The sequence below is a fragment of the Lucilia sericata genome, unplaced genomic scaffold (assembly GCF_015586225.1).
Source record: "Lucilia sericata isolate MDLA Ls3-8-SP2 unplaced genomic scaffold, ASM1558622v1 Contig000445F_arrow, whole genome shotgun sequence".
In the NCBI taxonomy this organism is placed as follows: domain Eukaryota; kingdom Metazoa; phylum Arthropoda; class Insecta; order Diptera; family Calliphoridae; genus Lucilia; species Lucilia sericata.
In genome coordinates, this window is record NW_023994460.1 from 77,363 (window position 1) to 100,176 (window position 22,814).

General features: G+C 34.5%; 1 protein-coding gene across 1 annotated transcript; it reads right to left on the minus strand.

Moving 5' to 3' along the window:
• Positions 1-3,693: 3,693 nt before the first annotated feature.
• LOC119604939 lies at positions 3,694-6,822 on the minus strand. The gene has a single exon (XM_037957846.1). The coding sequence runs from the start codon at positions 6,820-6,822 to the stop codon at positions 3,694-3,696; it is 3,129 nt and encodes a 1,042-aa protein (XP_037813774.1).
• Between the last annotated feature and the right edge of the window lie 15,992 nt (positions 6,823-22,814).

Here is a 22,814-nt window from a genome sequence, read left to right on the forward strand (position 1 = left end):
TTGTTAAGCTTAGCTGATATGATACGTTAATAGAGAATTCCTTTATTTTTATGCAAATGGGCTCCAGTACATTTATTTCATCTTTTAAATATTCCACTAAATCTTTTGTTGTTTTCTTTGACTCCTTTATATATTCAAATCCAATGGGTCTACAAAAATTTTTTGAACCCGGAGTAGTATTGATCCATATATCTTCAAATGAATTTCCGATGCTTGACGATGATGGATTAAGGGAATATGAACGAATTCGTAATGGCACTAATGATGACATAAATACAGTTTTGTAGTCTGCTAATGTCCGACTTCCACAAGCTTGTTTGTATTCTGGAAGTGCTGATAAACCGTCACATCCCCACTTACACATTAAGACAACATCACAGTTATGAATTTTCCTTAGTTGGTCTTCTGAAAAGTCTGACACAATTCTTGATGCTGTGTTTTCCAGCAAAGATGATATATCAATACAAGCTTCCACATCATTAACAGCAATAGGTGATGGTAGGGTAGTTTTTTTAGGTAAATATAAGATTTAAATATGTTCTGTCATACTTAATACTAAAATATGAAAAAGATAAAATTAAAGGACACAGGTTTAAATGAACATATTTTTGAATGTAATTGAGATATTGGCTTGAAATTTTTTGTAAAGGGTCGAGAATTTCCATATCTAACTAAAAAATGATATTAAGGGATAAATATGGACTAAATTGTTGTAGCTATTAAAATTTTGATATAAATCATAGTTTTAGAAATTTAACAAATATGTAATATAAGACAAAATCTTTATGTTTGAACAAAACTCAATGAAATTTTCAACGCTTGTTAAATTTGCCATTTCAAATAAGAAAATGCAAAAAAAAAATTGAAAAGGTCAAAGGGCATCCCGCAATTCCCAAAAATAGGAATGAAAATCCCAAAAATGGGATTTTTTATACTTTTGCCCGTAGGGTCCACATTTCTTTCAGGGCTGGGAAAATACTTTTGGAGTAAATATAAAACATATTGAGGTTTCCAAAACTGCTTTCAGTTTTCTGATCCCAGCTTTGGGATTTTAGAACATGTCGCCCAAAGTTGAAGTTTTGATAAAAAATAGGTCATATTCGGAAGGACGCAGTGGCAACATTTTCAAAAAATAGGACAAGTTTTTTACGCCAAAGCGTTCTGCGTAAAGATACCTTTTAGAAAACTATAAAATTGTTATATGTTCTTAAAGAAAATTTTATTTTATTAATAAAAGAGTTAAGACACATTTTTGGCAAAAAAACGGCAAAAATCTAAAATTTTTTGAATTTTTAAATTAAAAAACGTATATTTTTGGATCTGTAAATAATATTGATCTGAAATTTTTTGTATATTATTGGAAATTTCGTTGTCTAACTAACAAGAAAAAATTGAGTCCATTTGGTCCAAAATTACGCCCGGTATTCAAAAAAAGGCGGACCAAGGTATTTTGTATCACTAAATTTTTAAATGCCTATAACTCGGATATTATAAGAGATAAGTAGTATGTCCAAGCATGTTTTTTCAAGATCTCGTCGAGCGCTTTCAGAAAATATAAAAATTTGGGTGAAAAACAAAAAAATGGCACGAGTTTAAAAATTTTACATGTCGTAGGTACCCTACTTTGAGCCGCCACAGCGCCGTCCCTGGGGCATCTGCAGAGTTCATCTTCAAAACGAATATTCCTTGGCTACGCTCACGCCAAATTTTATCCCGATCGTATCAGCCGTTTAGAAATGCCAGATTAATTTCCAAAAAATTTCGATTCTGCCCCACTGTGGATTCTCTCGCCTCGAGCTCCCTTCCTTTTAAAGATATTACATTCGCCCTTTCGTTACCGACTACTCCCGAGTTTCCTGGTATCCATATGATGTGAACCTTACCTCAGGGAGAGTGTTCAGTTAAAGCTTTCTTAAAATCCAATACGGTCTTAGATTTAGTTCTATCACCTGATATCGCCCTAATTGCCTTCTGGCTGTCGGTAAATATATTAAGCGCTGTGGACGCCATATTTATTCTTATCCAATTTATGCATTCCGTTATTGCTCGTACTTGCCTGGAAGCTTGTGTTATGATTTGGTAATCGGTGGTATATTTCTGTTTCTGGGTCTTCAATATAGAACCCCGGCCTCACTTTGTCCACCAATTTAGAGCCGTCCGTGTAACAACGGATTCCTACTGGTATTTGCTCTAATGTTCCGCTTGACCAAGGCATTCTATCTGGGATCAGCGTTTCAAAGTTTCCGATATTGCACTTTTTGTCTAAAGCAGTCCACCAGATTATTGAAGCGTAAGCTAGAACTGGTCTAGTTACACTTTTATAAAGCCAATTTGTCATAGTAGGACTAAAACCACATTTCATGCCTGTAGTTCTCTTACATATCGCCCAGTACCGATGTGCCTTATTGATCCTATCCTCTATGTGGTGTCTCCATTTTAATTTCCGGTCGAGGATTACACCTAAGTACTTAACTTTTTCTTTCTTTGGTATCTTGCCTAGGAAGCAAGGTTCAGTATACGGGTTAACATTGAGGCCTCTTGGTTGAGCCCAACTCAAGGCCGTATTCATAGCCTCCTCAGCTCTTCTACACAAGTAATTTGGATCCTTTCCATTTAATAGTATTACGACATCGTCTGCATAGCAGGTCTAAGTCCTTTCTCGGTTGGAGTCCTAAGGAGGCTATTGTTTCCTTGAAATATTTCCTCGAAAATATCGGGGTAAGAAAAATAAAAACAAAATTAGTTTTCTTTAAATAAATATAAAAATGGGGTTTTATTATTGTTTTTTCTCGGGTTATAAATTGGGGTTTTGTACGTACCGTACTTTTCGGGGTTACAAAAGTAAGTGATCATTTTACAATTACAAAAAAGAGAGAAAGGGGATAAAAAGCGCCAAAGAATAAAAACATAGAATGGCCAGTGAACAGTAACTGGCCATATACACTGTGCGCATAAACATCCCGCCCCCCTTGCTATACTGCAACAAGGAAGGCTAAGGATACTGCGGGGTAAAATGAGCTGAAAACAGAGTTAAATAAAAATAGATAACATTTTTTTTTTCAATATAACAATTCATTTATAATAAATTCATTGATAATAATAACAATGAAAAAAAAAAACTTCAAACTATACGGCCAGACATCACATTTATTACAATTGTGGCCGGGGTTTGTTGTTGCTGACTGTATGGATGGGGTTGTTGTTGCTGCTGGTACGGCTGGAGTTGTTGTTGCTGCATATACGGCGGGAGTTGTTGTTGATACTGCGGCTGTTGTTGCATGCAATGTTGGGGTTGCATGCAGCAAAGATGTTGTGGTTGTGTTTTACCGACCTTGGATTTGCCACGTTTATTTTTCCTTCTTTTAGAGGAACTTTGATCCTTGGGACTGCCGCTGGTGTGGGTTTGTTGTTGGGCTGCGGGTTTGTGCCCCTTTTTTACCTTATGACGGTGGAGGAGGGTATGGTGCTCTGCACATTTCACGGCTGGTGCACTTGTCCTTCATGTGCGAGTGGGCCAGGCAGTTGAAGCAATAGCGGTACTTCTTGACCGTTTCCCATCGCTCCCCCACCGACATTTTTCGGAATTTGGGGCATTTACGCAGGGCATGCTCGCTTCTGCATAAGCGACAGTCCCGAAGGATCTCGTCTCGGGTGGTTTTTGCATCCTTAGACGTACCGGGGGCCTCGACTGATTTACGGTGGACTTCCAGGCGGCGATTCACGTTCGCTCATTGCAGTTAAGGGTCTTGAGTTTAGGCAAGCTTCTATTCGGGTTAACATTGTCGAAAACTCCTCAAAGGTAAATTTCTGCATTCCAGCAATTTTGCGAAAATGAGTTTTTACACTCTTTACGTCGGCTTCCCATAAGCCGCCCATATGAGGAGCACCAGGGGGTATAAAATGCCATTCAACTGGCTGAAAACTATTTCGTACAAGTACTTTTTCTCTTAATTGGAGTAAAAACTGCTTTCGGTCTACTTCGAGTAAATTAGCAGCACCGACAAATGCAGTTCCGTTGTCTGAGTATATGTGGGCAGGACAACCTCGACGGGAGAAAAAACGGGCAAAAGCACCAAGAAATGTTTCGGTCGACATATCACCGGTTGCCCCTAAATGAATCGCTTTTGTGGCGAAACAAACAAAAACGAGGACATAACCTTTCGTTATTCGGCAACCTCTACCAATGTAGGATTTTATGTCGAACGGACCTGCGAAATCTAAACCGGTATGGGTAAACGGTCTCGTAAGAGAAGCACGTTCAGGGGGTAAAGCAGCCATAATCTGCTGACCGGTTTTCTTTCGATATATAGTACATTCCTTGCAATTGAAAATGACTGTACGAATTAGATTTTTTAACTTGGGGACCCAAAACTCATTTCTTACTAATCTGAGCATTAATGAATGGCCACCATGGGCAGAGCATTTGTGAACATGTTCAACAAACAAACGGGTAAATCGGGCTGCATAAGGCAGAATTTTAGGGTAACGCTCATCGTACGTTAAGCCAGGGGATCGAGTTAATCGACCATTGATTCGGACAAAACCATTTGAATCAATAAACGGGTTCAAAGTGAGTAAATTACTCTTAGACGAAATGGGTTTACCTTTCGAGAGTAGAGAATATTCAGGTATATAATTCTTTTGACATACTAGAACCAATCGATCTCGAGTAAATTTCATTTCTGACTGGGTTAAATCTAAGGTGTTGTACAAGCATTTTCTGGTTTTTAAATATTGTAAACACCTGAACCAATACGAAATAATTCGCATTGCACGGGGTAAATCTGAGAAACGTTCCAGTATGTCAAATGTTGGTTCTGTCTGAACAGAAAAAGATTGAACTTCTAAATGCTGATGTTCGGTAAAGATATTTTGTGGCCAGTACTCTCGCGGCTGTCTTAACCACGAGGGACCATGCCACCATAGGGGGTTATCAACTAAATCTCGAGCAAGACTTCCACGACTTGCGAGATCTGCAGGGTTATCTTTGGAATCCACATGAAACCTATTCTCGTTACCAACTTTCTTTACGATTAGGGCAACTCTGTTTTTGACAAAGGTTGGCCAATGGCACGGGGGTTTTTTGAGCCAAGATAAAACTATAGTAGAATCAGTCCACAGATAAATCTTTCTCTTGTCTAGATTTAATTGACTACACAAGGATTCTACCATATTCGCCATCAAAGCCGCTCCACAAAGTTCTAAACGGGGTAATGTTTCAGACTTAACAGGAGCTACCTTCGTCTTTGCAGAGAGTAAATGTGAAGAGATTTCATTCGAAGAAATACTTCGAACGTAAAGAGCAGCGCCATAAGCCTTTTCTGACGCATCAGAAAATGCATGAAGTTCAATATCATAACTCGGGTGAAAATTAACCCATCTTGGAATGTTAATTTTCTCAATATTGGGGTAATCATTTAAAAATGAGTGCCATTGCACAAGGGTTAAGGGTTTTAAACATTCATCCCAATCTGTCTTGTCTTTCCATATTTGTTGCATTATAATTTTAGCAACAATGATTTTTGGGGATAGCCAACCGGCGGGGTCAAATAGCTTAGCTATTTCTGACAAGACAGCACGTTTAGTCACAATATCCCGGCGTGGCTGCAATATGAGTCGGAAGTAGAAACTGTCAGTTTCTGCATTCCATCGCAAGCCTAGGGTTTTTGTTGTACTAGCATCTGAAAATTTTAAGAAGTCTGCATCAAGCAGATTCTCACGGGGTAAATCTTCTAAGAGACGTATGTGATTGGCAGTCCATTTTCTCAACACGAAACCAGCCGATTCAAGAACATGGGTAAGTTCAATACGTCTCCTAAAAGCGTCTTCTAGCTCATGAGAGCCAGCAAGTACGTCGTCGACATACATTTGGGTTTTCAAAATTTCAGATGCTAACGGACTTAGGGGTTCACAATCGTTAGCCAATTGTAAAAGAGTTCGAATCGCTAAATACGGCGCACAATTCACTCCGAATGTGACAGTATTTAGCTCATAGTCCTTTATATCAGCTTCAGGATTACAGCGGTACCAGACCCGTTGAAATTGTGTCTGTTCGGGATGAATTAAAATTTGGCGATACATTTTCTCAATGTCGGCGTTAAAAACGTAACGAAAGAGTCGCCATTGTAGGATTAAGACCGTTAGGTCTGCCTGTAAAACAGGACCGGGGTACAAAACATTATTAAGGCTTACGCCATTGGAGGATGGGTTCGAGGCATTAAATACCACACGAAGTTTAGTGGTCACACTATCGGGTTTAAATACTGCATGATGCGGTAAATAATAATAATTAGTCGCATCTGAACTCGGGGGGTTAACTGCTCTGATATGTCCCATTTCGAAATACTCTCTAATTACAGTATCATACTGTGATTTTAAATCGGGGGTTTTCAAAAGTCGAGTTTCATTTCGCCTAAACTGGGACAGAGCACTATGTCGAGAATCTCCTAATGTCACTTCATTAAGAAATTCCCGACGAAACGGGAGTGAAACTACATAGCGACCATCGGGGTTCCTATAGGTTGTAGTCCGGTAAAGTTCTTCACAATATTCCTCAGTTTCCGACAACCGTGTCGCTTGTGGAACTTCTTCAAGTTCCCAAAACCGAGCAAGTTGAGCGTTCAGCTCCACTTGATTGCAAAACGATGCAATAGTATAAGGGGGTTCCGATTGAAAAACTTCACCAGTTACTATCCAACCAAAAACTGTTCTCTGGGCGATCAAGTTGCCATTCGGATGCTTTCTAACATCCGAAGTTAAAATTTTTGGATAAACATTTCCTCCTAATAGAATATCCATACGGGTACACATGACGTCGGTCATGGTAATATCGGGAAAACTAGAGCTTACAATATCTGTAAGGGAACACGAGGGCAACCGACCGGTAATCTTCTCGACTACATATGCACAAATTTTCAATTTGAAACTCGGGTCTATTGGTAAACCAATAGTAAGAACGCACATAGTCGAGGAATTTCCAGCCAAGCAATCCATCATACCAGTAACATTTATCGATGGTACCGAAAATGTTGGTATTGCAAGCTTCCTTTGTAATCTCCTAGAGATAAAGGTACCTTGCGAACCAGGGTCAACTAGCGCTCTTGCTGTACATCTGAGATGGTCAAAATGGACTATACAAATAGCCGAGCCCAAAAGGACTGTGGAATGGGGGTTAGGGCTCAGATGTGCAGCATACGTATGAACGTTCTGAGTCGCTACAGAAGTTGATGGGGGTAAATTAAGAGGGTGTTGATTTTGGTTGCTTGCTGGAACCGGGTTTATATTATGAGGGGTTTGGTTAGATAGGGTTTGAATATGCGGGGGTTGAATTGGTACATTTGTACCAGAAGCTATAGGGAGCTGGGGTGAAATTTGAGAAACTTGACCTTGCGATCTAGGATCTCTATGAAGCAAAGAGTGATGCTTTTGTCTACACAACGAACAAACATGAGTACTTCTACAATTCTTAAAATCGTGAGAAGTCGCCAAACAATTTGAACAACACCTAAGTCTCTTGACAGTTGACAGCCTATCATCTACACTCTGACTCAAGAAGTTAGGACAAAGTCTTAGGGGTGTGGTCCTTGACAAAGGAAACAACGACAAACTGTGGGACTCGGGGTAGTGTTTGTCGCAAAACTTTGAACTCTTCTAGAGTCATTAAATGATTTCTTTGGGGGGTTAAAACTCGAGTTCTTTTTCGACACAGTATTCTGGGGTTTGTTTTGAACTGGGTTGGACTGTCTTATATCAGAAATAGACTCAAGAGTTTTGAAATGAGCTGTCAAAAAAGCGTCCATATCTTCCCACTTTGGAGATTTTGGACAAAGTTTCTTGGACTGTTCCCAGAGACTTAAAGTATTCTCGGGTAGCTTTGTAGCACAAATATACACTAACATGACGTGATAAAATATTTCCGGGGTAACTTCTAATAATGAAAGATTCGTAATACAATCATTAAGCGTTCGTTGCAGATTTTTAATATTCGGGCCTGTTTCTTGGGTAAGGGGTTTAATACTCAAAAGAGTACGAAGCTGTTCATTTATGAGGGCGTCTTTGTTCTCATATGTGTCAACTAACTTTTTCCATGCCACTGCATAGCCATCGTTAGTCAATGGAACAGTTTGTATGACATCATGAGCATCTTTTGCAGTTTTCTGCAATAAATAGTACAGTTTCTGTACTGGGGTCAAACGGGGGTTATTGCCATACAACGCAGAGAACATGTCTCGGAATGAAGGCCAGTTCTTATAGTCACCATAGAAAATTGGGGTGTCACAAGGGGGTAAATGAACGAGTCGTATTGAACTTGCTCCATGATCATTGGACTTTTCTGCCTGAGCAGCGGATTTTAAATTGTCCAAATGGGTCGTGATCAAGGAGATACCACGAGTGTAGGTACTATAAGAAGCCATATACCTGGACTTCACTTCAACGATTTGTGGGGTTTTCAATTGTTCAGCTTCGATCAACAAAGTATCGTATGCTGAACGAACAGCTTCCCATAAACGAGTTAATTCCTTTTCATGGCTACTTAACGAACCAATTCGATGTTCGCCAACAGGAATTATTGAAATATAAGCCTCGAATTCGGCTAAACGATCTGCATTACGAATTAATGTGGACATGTCCATTTTAGATCTTAATAAATACCGGGTAATTTTGGCAAAAAGCAAGAAAAATTAGGGGGAAATTGAAAAATATTCAATAAATAGAGTAAACTTGCTCAAAAAAATTAAAAAATAAACAATCTAATCTTCAAAATTAATTTAAAAAATTGAATTTTATCACGTATCAAGATTTTAAGGATCGGAATAAAATCGACAAAAAACGAGTAAAAAATTTCAAAAAAGTCAAAAAACTTCTCAAAATAGGGATAAATTTCAATAAATATTTGGAAAAATTGGAATTTACGACGTAAATTCCACAAAAAAACGGGTAAAAGTATAAAAATATTAAATATTAAAGTGATTTTACACGTTGTTCGTTTTTAAGGGTAAAATTTTTACAAAAAATGGGTTTAAAATATTTCGAACAACAATTTTTTATAGTGTAAAAGCATTTTCAATATTAAAAAAAGTATAAAAATTTATAAAAAACACACTAATACTGGAAACGAATAAACGGTTACTCACTTCGAATAAAATTAATAATTATTTCTCACTTAAAAATAATTATTCTTTAATGAAATTTTATTAATGAGTTAAATTTGTATTTAAATTACACGATTTATCTATTTTCACGGGTTAAAATATAAAAAATTGAGTAAAAATGTACTTTATCACTTTAAAATACACAGTAACCGGTTTATTCGTACAATCAAAACATTGCAGCACTAATGTGTGTGACAATAAAAAGCAAAAGAAAAATAATTAAAAAAAACAACCAACAACACTGTAGCTTTTTTTGTATTATTATAATTAATAACACTCTCACTTCTCACGGGTCTATGGGTAGAAAAAAAATATATAATTTTTATTTTTATTATTTAAATTTATTTGTTTTTAATATTAATAAAAATATCACAATAAATATTCACAATTAATTTACTTTATTCGCGTGTCCGTCTGTTTTTGTTTACAATCGAACTAACGAGTAATTTTTTTCCTTCTTTATTCTCTTTTGTGCTATATTCGCTAATATTAGCACAGTTGGGTAAAAAACGTATCAATATAAAAGCTTTTTGTTAACAGCGGAGTTAACAGAGAATAAAGAAGCTGGGATTAATAAAAAACAAAAACACTTTCAAGTAAATAAAAAATCACTTTAAATAAAAGAAACGCGGGTAAAATAAGTAAAAAGCACTGAGTATAATAAATAAAAAATGCACTGAATATAAGAGTTTTTAATTTCTTTTATTTTAAAGTAACACGCACACACGCAAATCAATAAATTAAATGAGAACAAGGGGTATAAAGAAAGTGAGAGGAAAAATGCACAGACTTGAATAACAAAAAAAATGAAAATACGTTTTGCCGACGGCAAATTGCAATTTTTCAACACGGACTTTTTGATCACTTGTTGGTTATTTTTTCTTCTTTTTGTTTTATAAGAAACACTTTTTATTGTCACCTTTGTTCTTTCACTTTGTTAAATGCACAAAAAACGTACCTTCCCTGTAGGATTTTGTGAGTTAACTAAAAATCAAGTTAACTTTTTGATAACTTCTTATGACTAGCTTCAAAGTAACTCAAAAATGATCGAGGAAATGAACAAACATTTCAATAAAATTTTAAATAAAAAATAAAATAGAAACTCGTATCAAATTTGTCAAACAATTTGTATTGAAAAAATGAAATTATGAAAATGAAAATTTGTTTCAGCAATGAAAAATGAATTTATTATTATTAAATTAACATTTTCAGGAATATAAGACATAGATAATGGTGTATAAAGGAAGGAAATGTTGCTGCATATTGAACGCATTTATAATCACTAACAATTTGTTAAAAATAGTATAAAAATTTAAGAAAATTGCACAGGTAACTCACAGCTGATCTTTTATTTATGCACTAGAAGCTAACTCATCTTGAGGTAACTTCTGGTTAACTGAAACTGATGTATAGTGAGTGAGTACTGACTCGTTCCTATGACATCACATTGAAAAACTGAATAGTATTTTATAAGCAAAATGGTTAGCTTTTGAGTCACCTCTGACTCATTTGTGGTTAACCATAAATTAGTTTTAAGTTAACTCAAAATCCTACTGGGTTATTTCCTTTGGGTGCAGGGGTTAAGTGGGGATAAATTAAATAATTTCCAAGAGGAATTTTAGGGTTAGGGTGAAAATAATTCCGGGGGTTTCTGAAAATAAAAATATTTTCTGAAATATTTCAAGGCCTCGGGGGGTTATATCCGGCTCGAAGGACCAAAATGTTTCCTTGAAATATTTCCTCGAAAATATCGGGGTAAGAAAAATAAAAACAAAATTAGTTTTCTTTAAATAAATATAAAAATGGGGTTTTATTATTGCTTTTTCTCGGGTTATAAATTGGGGTTTTGTACGTACCGTACTCTTCGGGGTTACAAAAGTAAGTGATCATTTTACAATTACAAAAAAGAGAGAAAGGGGATAAAAAGCGCCAAAGAATAAAAACATAGAATGGCCAGTGAACAGTAACTGGCCATATACACTGTGCGCATAAACAGCTATTAATCGTGGTAACCCAGAGTAAAGGAGACAAAATGCCACCCTGTGGTGTACCGCGAAATACCTTTTTCCTGATAGTTATATCGTACATCTCGCAGCTTATCCATTTGTTCCTTAGCATGTGGTTGATACACTTATGGAGCACCCGGTCAACATAAAACTGGTCTAGGGATTGGATAAGAGTATCAGTGTGCACGTTATTGAAGGCGCCTTCGATGTCAATACATACCGCCAGTGTATATAGTTTGCTATCAAAGGATGCACCTATGTAGTGCAGAACTTCGTTTAAAGCGGTTTCCACCGACCGTCCCTTTACATAAGCATGCTGCTTAAATTTTAGGTCTTTGTCGGGTATACTGCTTTTAACCATACTATCGACTATCCGTTCCAAGGTTTTAAGTAGAAATATCTGAGACAACATCGCTCTTTAAAACACCGATGTTTTAATATATCGATGTTTCCATGATAAACATCGATGTTAAAAAGCATCGGTATTGTGAACGATACATCGATGTTTTTCCGATGTTTTGATTACACATCGTTTAATTTTAAAAAAGCCATACATTTTTACCCCCTTATTCATAAACAACATTTTATTTAATAAATGGTTTATAAAATTTCCATACAAAATTTGATTATAAACCGTTTGTAAAATAAAAATTTGCTTCTGAATGAGGCCTTTAGTATTTCACAATTATTTATCAAAATTTTATTTGTTTCATTATAAGTATTATAATTTTGCAATAGAGTTAAGGAAAAATAGCTGTGATAATCAGGTTCCATTTACGCTGTCTACCTGTTCACAAAAAAGTTTCCAGGAGTCTCGTTTGGCTTTACGAACAATTTTCTATATTCACCAAGTTTACTACGATACTCATCCCAGTTTACTGCGTTCTTTTTACGCCATGCCCGGTTAAATAGTTTCTTCGCAAACTTCCCAAGGATCTGGATCTCCCCGGTTAACTAGGGTTTCTCCTGGGCAGAGGGCAGCTGCCCTCGAACGATTCAACCATTTGTAAACGTTTCTACTTTGGAGTCTATATCCTCCTTATTTCGACATTGAAAATTGTCCCGACCTAAACGGTTCTTTAGTAAGGCACCGAACATTGTCCAATTAGTTTTAGACTTATTCCGAAACTTTATCGGCTTTGGTGGTGGCTTTAGTATTTTGAATCTTATATACCGATGGTCAGAAAAGGAGTGCTGGTCCGAAACTCTCCAATCCTGAATTTCGTTCATAAGCTCTTCTGAACATATAGTTATATCTAATACTTCTTCTCTGATTCTATTGACGAAGGTAGTTTTATTACCTAAGTTCGATGTGATCAAGTCTTTAATATTAACCCTTTCCGTGGTTTTGTCGAATATATTCGACATTACAATAGACTCTGTTTTTAAGCATTTTTTGGGTATAATATTTAACTTTAGTTTTAATTTTTTTCTTTTAGATGAAAATGAAGACTTTATTATATTTGAGATTTTGAAAGATCTTCCGTTTTTTTAAAGTATTTAAAAATCAGATTTTAAGAAATTGTCGCTTATGACTACTTTTTAAAAAGTGCTTTTTAACAACGTTTAAAAAACAGCTTCATTTAATGGCCAAAAAAATTGTATTTTAGGAGATCGGACTATGCAGATTTAAATTGTATTGTATTGAAAGAAGTTTAAGAAGACATTTTACAAAAAAAAAAATTCATAAAAAATATTGGTGGTACTTTTTGGAGACTGTTTTTCGAATGTCGAATATATTCGACATTTAACTTTGACCTTCTATAACTCACTGGGGAAAACTCAAATTCAAAAAATATTATTTTTCCCGGATTCAGCATACTCAAATTATCTTAAATATAAGTTTTCAAGTTTTTTTCTGGACATAAATTATTTTTGACCCTGAAAGGGTTAAGGAAATCCATGAGGGCTTGTCCTCTGCGATTGGTGTTTGTACTATCCCAAGCTACTTGGTGGGAGTTGACAATTTTCTTATTTTTCCTTTGTGCCTTCCAGCGAGTTAGTGATCACCTCCCTGCTCGTTGGATTTGACTCCTCCGGGTAACGTGAAGTGGCTATTGATGCAGTGGGTACCATTGATGGCACTGCGGTGTCCTTATCAGGCATAGGAAGAGCAGTCTTTTTAATCGGCACTTTCCCAATTTTTTACACCTCTGCTGTTCTGTCTTCTGGCGAGTGAGTGATTTCCTCCTCGCTTTTAGGATTTGACTTCTCAAAATTACCAGTACTTGCTAATGATACTTTGGGTACTGTCTTAGATGTTTTAGTGCCTTATCGGGGCTGGTTTTGACAGCCCTTTCAATCAGCGCCAGTATACGTTCATTACCCAGTTTACTACCCCATCCTTTTATGTAGACAGTGGACTTTAAGAGTCCACTGTCTTTGCCAGTCCCAGCCTAGCGCCGTCCCAGGGAGGAGGGATACTTTCCACCAAGTTCTTTAGGGTGCTAACACATTGGTGAGATGCCAATCTCATCAACATCACGCCCATGCTGAACTCGCAGCTCATGATCTCTATTGGTTGTTTGCCCTTTGAAGCGATTGAGTGGTCCACTATCTTATTGTTCACCAGATCTTCTACCTTACTCTGTTGGTCTATTGTAATGTTGCCTGTCGGATTACCGGCGTAACGGGGAGCTCTTTTTCTTCTTAGGAGCTCTTTTTCTTCTTAGGTTTATTCTCAGTTGTCAACTCTTCGGAAGACCTGAGCCTCTTTGCCTCAGATCTTGTGAAAGAGTCCGATTTTTCCTTTGGAGTGTCGTGGGATTGACTAACTATGATTTCCTGAAACATCTTTCTCCTCTGTGCTCCAGATAGTCTTTTCTTAGTAATAGGTAGTTTAGCTATGCTATCACTCACCTGTTTCACCATTTGCTCCACTTCATCCTTTTTGGGATTTGCTATAATGGTGTTGTTATTATCATCTGAGGATTAAGAGTAGGAACCCTCACCTATATTTAAAGGCTGAGATTGCAAGATGACGACGACACGTGACTCGCGAGTGAATCAACACTTGCCGCCGGTACTGGGTTATTTGAGCCCTGCACCGTAACTTTCACCGTTTTATTTTTATTTTCCATGTTGTTTTTTTCAGTTTTTGGTCCGCGGGGAATATAATATTCCCAGGTGGTGGACAATCTGCCCTCCCTCAGCTTGGGTCAAACTAAAAATGGGGGAGGACAGATGGTCCATCACCACCCCCTTTCCGCCACCCGGGGACGCGCTCGGTAGGAAAAACGGGAAAGCTCCCCCGAGATGTAAATATATAATTTTAGTTAAAATCAGCATCATATGTAGGAACATTAACTTCAGTAGTAATTGCTTATTCATCTCGTTTTGTTTTTGGGTTTTTACGTAAGCTTAATTAATTAAAAGTCTATGCAGTAAATCAGTGTTTGTATCAATTCTTGAAGTTTTTCTATTTTATATTTTATTTAAAATTTTATTGAAATGTTTGTTCCAAAGAATATAAAGAAATTGGGGCTTGTCAGTTGGTACGTAAAGGAGTTGTCATTCGGTACCTAACTCTAAGTATGTATTGGTAGAATTTTTGTATTAGTATTGGAGCTCCAACCACTTTCACCACACTTTTCAAACATACATACTTGCATAAAATCGTACAGAAAAATTTTAGGAAAAATAAATAACATTTAAATTTCTACATTCGCAGATTTTTTAATTTATTTTGCCCACATCTAATCAGTAAACATTTAATAAATATTTTTTTCGGACTTAAAATCTCTTTTTTTGCAAAAAAATAAGTTTATTTTAAATAACTTTTTCATTTTCAATACCAAAATATACAACTTTGTTTTGTCAATTTTAATTTCAACACACAAAAATTAATTGTCAAAAAAATTAAAAAAATTTTTTTTAGTTTGTGAAAAATAAAAATATTTCGGATTGTTAAATGCGATAAAATTGTGTAAAAAATTAAAAAATAGTTATGTGTTTGTGAACAAACGTCGTTCAAGTCCTATTATCCCGGTATTTTCGCGAAAAAGTTTTGAAGTATTGTGAGAGAATTGAGTTCTCACAAGTGTGTTGAATTTACACAGAAATGAAGAGAAGGAAATGTTATTGTTGTAAAACAATGTCATAGTCCAACTTCTTATTATTCTTTGGTTTGTTCATTTACTCGATCATTTTTGAGTTACTTTGAAGCTAGTCATAATAAGTTAGCAAAAAGTTAACTTGATTTTTAGTTAACTCACAAAATCCTACAGGGTATATTTAAGGTAAAAATGGAAAATGTTCTTATAATTTTTCAGTTAGTGCATTACTTACATATTTACATACATACAAACATACATACAAACATACATACATACAAACATACATACATACATACATACATACATACATACATACATACATACATACATACATACATACATACATACATACATACATACATACATACATACATACATACATACATACATACATACATACATACATACATACATACATACATACATACATACATACATACATACATACATACATACATACATACATACATACATACATACATACATACATACATACATACATACATACATACATACATACATACATACATACATACATACATACATACATACATACATACATACATACATACATACATACATACATACATACATACATACATACATACGTACATACATACAGGTCGCAATTTTGAAGATAATTCAATGAAATTTGGTACATGATCTTCTATTGTCCCAGGGACGAAGCCTATTTAAAATGGTTAACATCGGTCCATGATTTCATCTAGCGGCCATACAACTGAACCCGACTTATAGGGATTTTAAGTTCATAATTATGTTTAATATAATCGTATCTCGACAAAAAGCTGCAAAACCAAGATCTATACTAGCCTTCATGACTCTCATGAATTTTATAATTATAGGGTCTTAGGCTATGGTCAAGCCCTTATACAAATTTGACTTAAATGTCCACAATTTTATTCAACAATAAATGGCTTAAGTATATCTAAGATAAGGTACAATCCAAACTAAATGCTTTATTATGAAAACTAAATCACATTTTATTTTTGTAACTGTAACTTTTAACAATTTGTTTTATATTCATGTTATTTAAGATATCTTGAAAGTGAGACCCTCGATTCAACTGCCATATACTCAAGAAAATGCTGATAAAACCAACATAAATGCATTTAAGCTATATTCTACCATATAGTTTGGCAGAAAATAGATTTCCACTAAAAAGTTTTCTTGTTTCTATAAATACATAGATATAATCAGTGTCGCCAGATGTGGGGATTTGTCCCCAAATTGGAGATTTCAATTTTTGTTTTGGGGACAGATTTTCGTAAAATTTGGGGATTTTTTATAATTTTTGCGCTGGTTTTGGGATTTTAAATTTTGTTAGAAATATTTATATAAGGGTCGTTTTAAAATATTTCAAACAAGGTTCGCTCCTTACCTTCCCCGATTTGGAGAAATTTTGTACACATACTCTTTAAATAAATACAAAATTTTTAGTTCTAAAGAATTTAAAAATCGTTAATTTTAAGATTATAACGAATTTTTTTCTAAAAGGCAGAAAGATTTTTCTCAAAGGAGTATTCGATTTTATTAATCTTGGTCTCAAATTAATGGATGTGTGTTCTAGCTTGACACCACCATCACTTTTGATTGAAAGTAAGTTTGTCATTCCGTGTGTAACAACTAGAAATATTCATTTGATACCCAATAAAGTATATATTCTGGATTCTTATGAAATTCTGTGTCGATTTAGCTGTGTCCGTCTGTCTGCCTAAAACACTCTCACGTTAAAACAAAGCAAAAGAAATCAGTCAAATTCACTTAAAATATTCACTATTGTCCTAAGCAGATTGGTATTGAAAATCAGCCGAATCGGTCTACAAGGTAAAAATTATGAGTAAAAATTTCAGACTACCTCGAAAAAAATTAAGTTTTTTCATAATTCTTGAGTAGTTTTCTCAGAAACTACTAAAGAATGGGATTTTGACACACGTTATTTTGTTTGCCGAGGGATCAAATATGCTCAAACTCAAAACAATCGATTCAAAATTTCCCATAGCCCCCATACAAAGGTACATATTCTCGGAAACAGATTTATCGTTAATAACTTCGGCAAAAATATCGGTATCACCACGTAATTTCGCACATATGTACATAATATGAACAGAAATCATATTACCAACGTAAATCTGTATAGGTCCATTATTGGCCATAGCTCCCATATAAGGTCCACTTTCGAAAAATACTTAAATACAAATAACTATTTAAGAAATAAATTTATTGGAATAATATTCAACAATATTCAACCTTATATGGGGAGAGAAAAATGTCGAAATCTTGTTCGTCTTAACACCACAAAATGATTCCCTTTTCCAGATATTGAGATAGCCGAAATTTGAGCTCGATTAATAAACGTTAACACGTGCCGCTCGTCGCTCAAAGTTTGAAAAAATCCAATTTTTTGGCCAAAAAGCTAACATATGAAGCTATAACTCCAGAACTGAAAATAGTAGAAACACGCTTAGTACCTCAAAACAAAGCTAATATTGTACTTGTTGTTGTTTTTATTTTAAATATCGGACCATATATTATAAATTCCTGTAATTTTAGAAAATATAGCAAACAAATAAATAATATGTCGTCATGTTTTAATGAGAATTTCCAAATACTGCTAAATTTGACTTTTGACCTCCAAATTTTACGCCTTAGGATTTCCCGATTTATATATAATTTCAGGGAAATAAATTATATTATCTGAGAGATAATATTCCGTAAATATTTTGTTTAAAATGTATAACAGTAAAGAATTAGGACATATTTTCTAAAATATTACAAAAAATTAGTTTCTAGCGAAATTCGCAGGATTGAAATCGCAGGTACAGCGAGAGGTATTGACCTTTTTTCACTGTTTTATACCTTATTTATTGACCATAAATATCCTGGTGATATTTCAAAAATTTTAAAATTTGAAGCATGGAGCCGAATAAGGGCGTATAAACCATTTGGGAAATTTTACAGGAGACGATAAAAACATCATAAAACTTTAAAATCGGCATTTTTTCCTACTTTTTTCACATATATGCATAAATATAACTCACATCTATCCCTGTGCTAAAACTCAGTAAAAAATTCGAGTCACAACTTGCCAAAATTAATACTTGAAATTTTGCTAAAATGGAATAAGGGCATATATCCATATATTTTAGTTGAAAGTATATATAAATAAATGTTATTTTTATATACTTCTTAATTATTTTATTATATAAAACTTGGACAGCCTCAACATAACAGTCTAGAGCATTATTTGCTAAAGTTTCAAGGACATCCTTCATTATCCTTATAAGTAATTAAAACAAAAACCAAAAAAAATATATTTTTTAGTATATTTTTACATACATACTTATATGTATTTTTAATTTATTAAACAGGAACACCAAATTAGATATTTCTCTACTAGATTTATTATCTTAGTTCATTATCAAATTGGATAGGACCTCTTTAACTAAAATAATCCGAAAATAACAAGATATAATAATTTTTTAAAATATAACTATAGTTATGGATATACGCCCTTCTTCTTGTCCACACTTTCATACTTAAATAATTCATTCAATAATAATCTTTTTTGCAATATAATTAAAAAATTAATAAATTTGAAATGTTTTCCAACCATTCTGCAAATTTGGTGCAATTAGAATTAAAATTTATACGATTTTTTACAGAAAAATACATTAAATTGCTAATATTTTTTACCCAAAAAAATAAATAGTATTTAAAAATCGTGCTTTTAAAACTATCTATTTTAGCGAAAAATTTATATTTTTCAATTTATTTTTTTATGAATAGATGTAAAAAGGTTAGTTTAATATAATTATGCGAAAAAACGCGATTTTGAAAAGGTGGTCTTTACGCCCTTATTCGCATCCATGCTTCATTTGTTTAACAAAGATTTAAAGAAAACTGAAAATGGGATTTTGAAACTGCCGTGTAAAAAATATTTTTTTTGATCATAGCTAAGATCAGGTTCACGATTAGTGTTTATAAACCGGTTAACCGAAAAACCAGTTTTTATTGCATATTTCGGTTTTTTGCAAACCGGTTTTTTAAAAACATTGGTTTTCGGTTAACCGGGTTATCCGGTTTTTAAGTCTCGGTTAACCGGTTTTAAAAAAATATTTTTAGTACAAAATAGATTTTTATTGTGATTTTTAAAAATTTTGGATAGATAATTTTAAACATTATTTTCCGTTTGTGCGTATGAAAACAGATAAGATTGTTAAACAAATGTTAGGAAATGTTAAACATAAATTATGTATATAAAATGGAGATTTACAATTTCAGAGAATCAGAAAATTAGTAAAAAGTTGGCATTTAAACCAATAAAAAATTATCCCCGTTACTTTAACAAAGTAGTTTATCAAATTACTCATATTTCACTCAACAAAAAGAGAGTAACACGAAAAATTCTCTCTTGCAGACTGTGTGCAGACAAAAAAATGAGTTTTTCTTGCTACGAATTAGTGCTGCCAAGTTTTTTTTGAGTTTTTACCAATATTAATAGGTATTTTATCTGGCAACATATTGAAATCGCTGTAATGCAAGTATTTTTAGTGCTTTATCTGGCAACATAATCAAATTAATTTAGCTAAGTGCATGCCGAATTCTTCTTCTTTTTCATATATGGGAGAGGATTTTCATTTTAACAAACTGCTTAACAAACTAAGTAAAAGAGAGAGTAAGCATTTTAAAAACAATATTGAGAATTAATAAATTGATTAATAATAACAATTTAAAACAAATAGTGGTAAATGAAAAAAAATTATGGAATTAAAAATTCAATATTTCGACATTTTATTCAAAAAAATTTTTCAGTTTTAGAGGGTGTCATATTGGACCAATGTCCAATATTTTTTGGGTAATAAGTTTCCTTCTATAGTTTTTGTAAAAAATCTTAAAAAACAGTTTTTTTTCAACATTTCACTTATTATTTTCTTTTGATATTAGGGTCATATTTTGGGTGAGTGACTTAGGTAAACGCATTGGACATTATAGTAGGGTCGCTTTCCTTCATTTTGGTGGGTTATATAGTTCCTTTTGTAGTTTTTTGTAAAGCTGTGTTTACAAAATTTCACTTATTACTCTCTTTTGGCCCTGGGATCAAATTTTGCACGAGTGACTAGGATTGGCCTATTGGACATTATAGAGGAGCCAATTTCCTTCATTTTGATGCATAATACAGTTCCCGCTGTAGTTTTCTGTAGAACAAAGTTCTCAAAAAACTGTTTATACAAAATTTCACTCACTACTCTCTTTTGGCCCTGGGGTCAAATTTTGGACGAGTGACTAGGATTGGCGTATTGGACATTATAGAGGGACCAATTTCCTTCATTTTGGCGGGTAATATAGTTCCCGCTGTAGTTTTTTGTAGAACAAAGTTCTCAAAAAACTGTTTTTACAAAATTTCACTCAATACTCTTGTAAAATAAAAAACCAAGTTTTAGACAGCAAACTATTATGTCGCTTTAAAATTCTGAAAGCGAACTCTTTATTATTTCAATTATTTAAATCCAGTATAAGTTTTTTATTACCTTAGTTTTCAATTATCTTTCTTTTTGGGCTACAAATGTGGTTTTAAATGACATTTCAAAAGACCCTTTTAATGCACATACAACCATACAAATTTAACAGTGTTAGAAAATGCTATTTTTTCTTCAAGGTTGTATTTTAAGTTATTATTAAATTTCTGTCGGTAACAGTTCTCCCCCCAGTAAAAACATCCTGTTTGAGGTTTTACTCCATTCTATTGCCGACATCTAGTACCGCTAATTTTACTGCAGACCTCTCGACAATTCCATTGATAGTTTTTATTTTTGCTCTACGCACTTGACCGTCTCTCGCTTTTATCACTTCAATTATCTTTCCCCTACTCCAGGTATTTCTTTTTGAATTCTCATCTACAATGAGCACGATATCATCCACCTCAATTGGCTTGGCATTTTGTGACCACTTACTGCGTCTGGTAAAGGTTGGCAGCATTTCTTTAACCCAACGACGCCAGAAGGCATTAGCAATTATCTCGCTTTGGCGTAAGCTCATTCTGTAGTCGATGTTGTCTAATTCACAAAACGGCTTACTTCCATTTGAGCTTCCCAAAATAAAATGGTTTGGAGTAATGGCTTCTTGATCAGCATAATCAATGGAAACATAAGTGAGAGGTCTTGAATTGACAATCATTTCCACTTCCATTAGTGAACTTCTCAAACTCTCATCAGTAAACCTCTGAGTAGGGCAAATTTTATATAAAATATTTTTTATGGATCTTATTAGTCTCTCCCACGCCCCTCCCATGTGAGGAGCTGCAGGGGGATTAAACCTCCAAGATATTCCTTTGTAGGCCAATTTACTATGGACTTCATTAAAGTTGATGTTTTCTAACTCCTCTCTTAAAAACCTATCAGCGCCACGAAAATTTGTTCCATTGTCGCTAAATATTTCGGCTGGTGATCCACGCCTAGCTATGAAATTTCTTAAGCACATAAGGAAAGAGTCGGTGGAAAGGCTATGAGCTATCTCAATATGTATTGCTCTAACAGTTAAGCAAGTAAAGATCACGCCCCATCGCTTTAGAGACTTTCGTCCAAATTTGACAGCTAACGGGCCAAAATAGTCTGTTCCCACATATGTAAAGGGTCTTAAAAAAGCTCCAAGGCGTGTTGGTGGTACTGGAGCCATTTGTGGTGAAATTGGTTTCGCTGATTCATTTTTGCACCACTGACAATTTTTTCGTATATTTTTGTAGACTACTCTTAATTTCACAATAAAATAAACTTGCCGAATTTCATTCAAAACTGTTTCATGATTCGAGTGATGGAACGCAAGATGATAATTTCTTATTATTAATTTTGTAATGTGGTGGTTACCTGGGAGTATGATTAGATCCTGTTGCAAACCACAAGTAGAGCTTGCATATTACTTTAATAATTCCATTGTCGTCCATATAGAGATTAAGTTTGTAGCACACGCCGCCTTTTGGAATTACTCTACCAAATTTAACAGCATAATATTCATCGGGAAAAGCTGATATCTGCACCATCTTATAAAGTATATTTTTGGCTCGGTTAAGATGGGAAACACGCAAAGACTTTTCTACCTGCATACTTTTAGCTTTCTGATAGCAGCGATCCATACACAACAACCAATTACCAACTGCTCGATAGAGTCTAAACCAACTGCTCGATAGAGTCACTAGCATCGACGAATGTGTGCATCTCCGCAATAAAGTTATGTTGTAAAGCTAGGGAGTAGCAACGTGGTATAGACACAGCAGCAATTGTTGGTAAATATGTTAGCCAGTTTCTCCACTTCCTATAAAGTTCTTCGTTAAGAGGTTGGTCCCAGTCAATTCCAGATCGCCATATCTCTTGAAGGATCACTTTTAGATATGACATAAAACATGCCACAAAGCCTAGTGGGTCAAATACAGACATCAATACTTGAAGTACTTCTCTTTTTGTAGGTATTATTTCTGAATTAAGTATTGGTCGCTTAAGCCTGACAAATTTTATATTCATTTTAAAGACGTCATTTTGTGGATCCCAGTATAGACCCAGAATCTTTTCCCACTGAGACGAGTTCTCGTT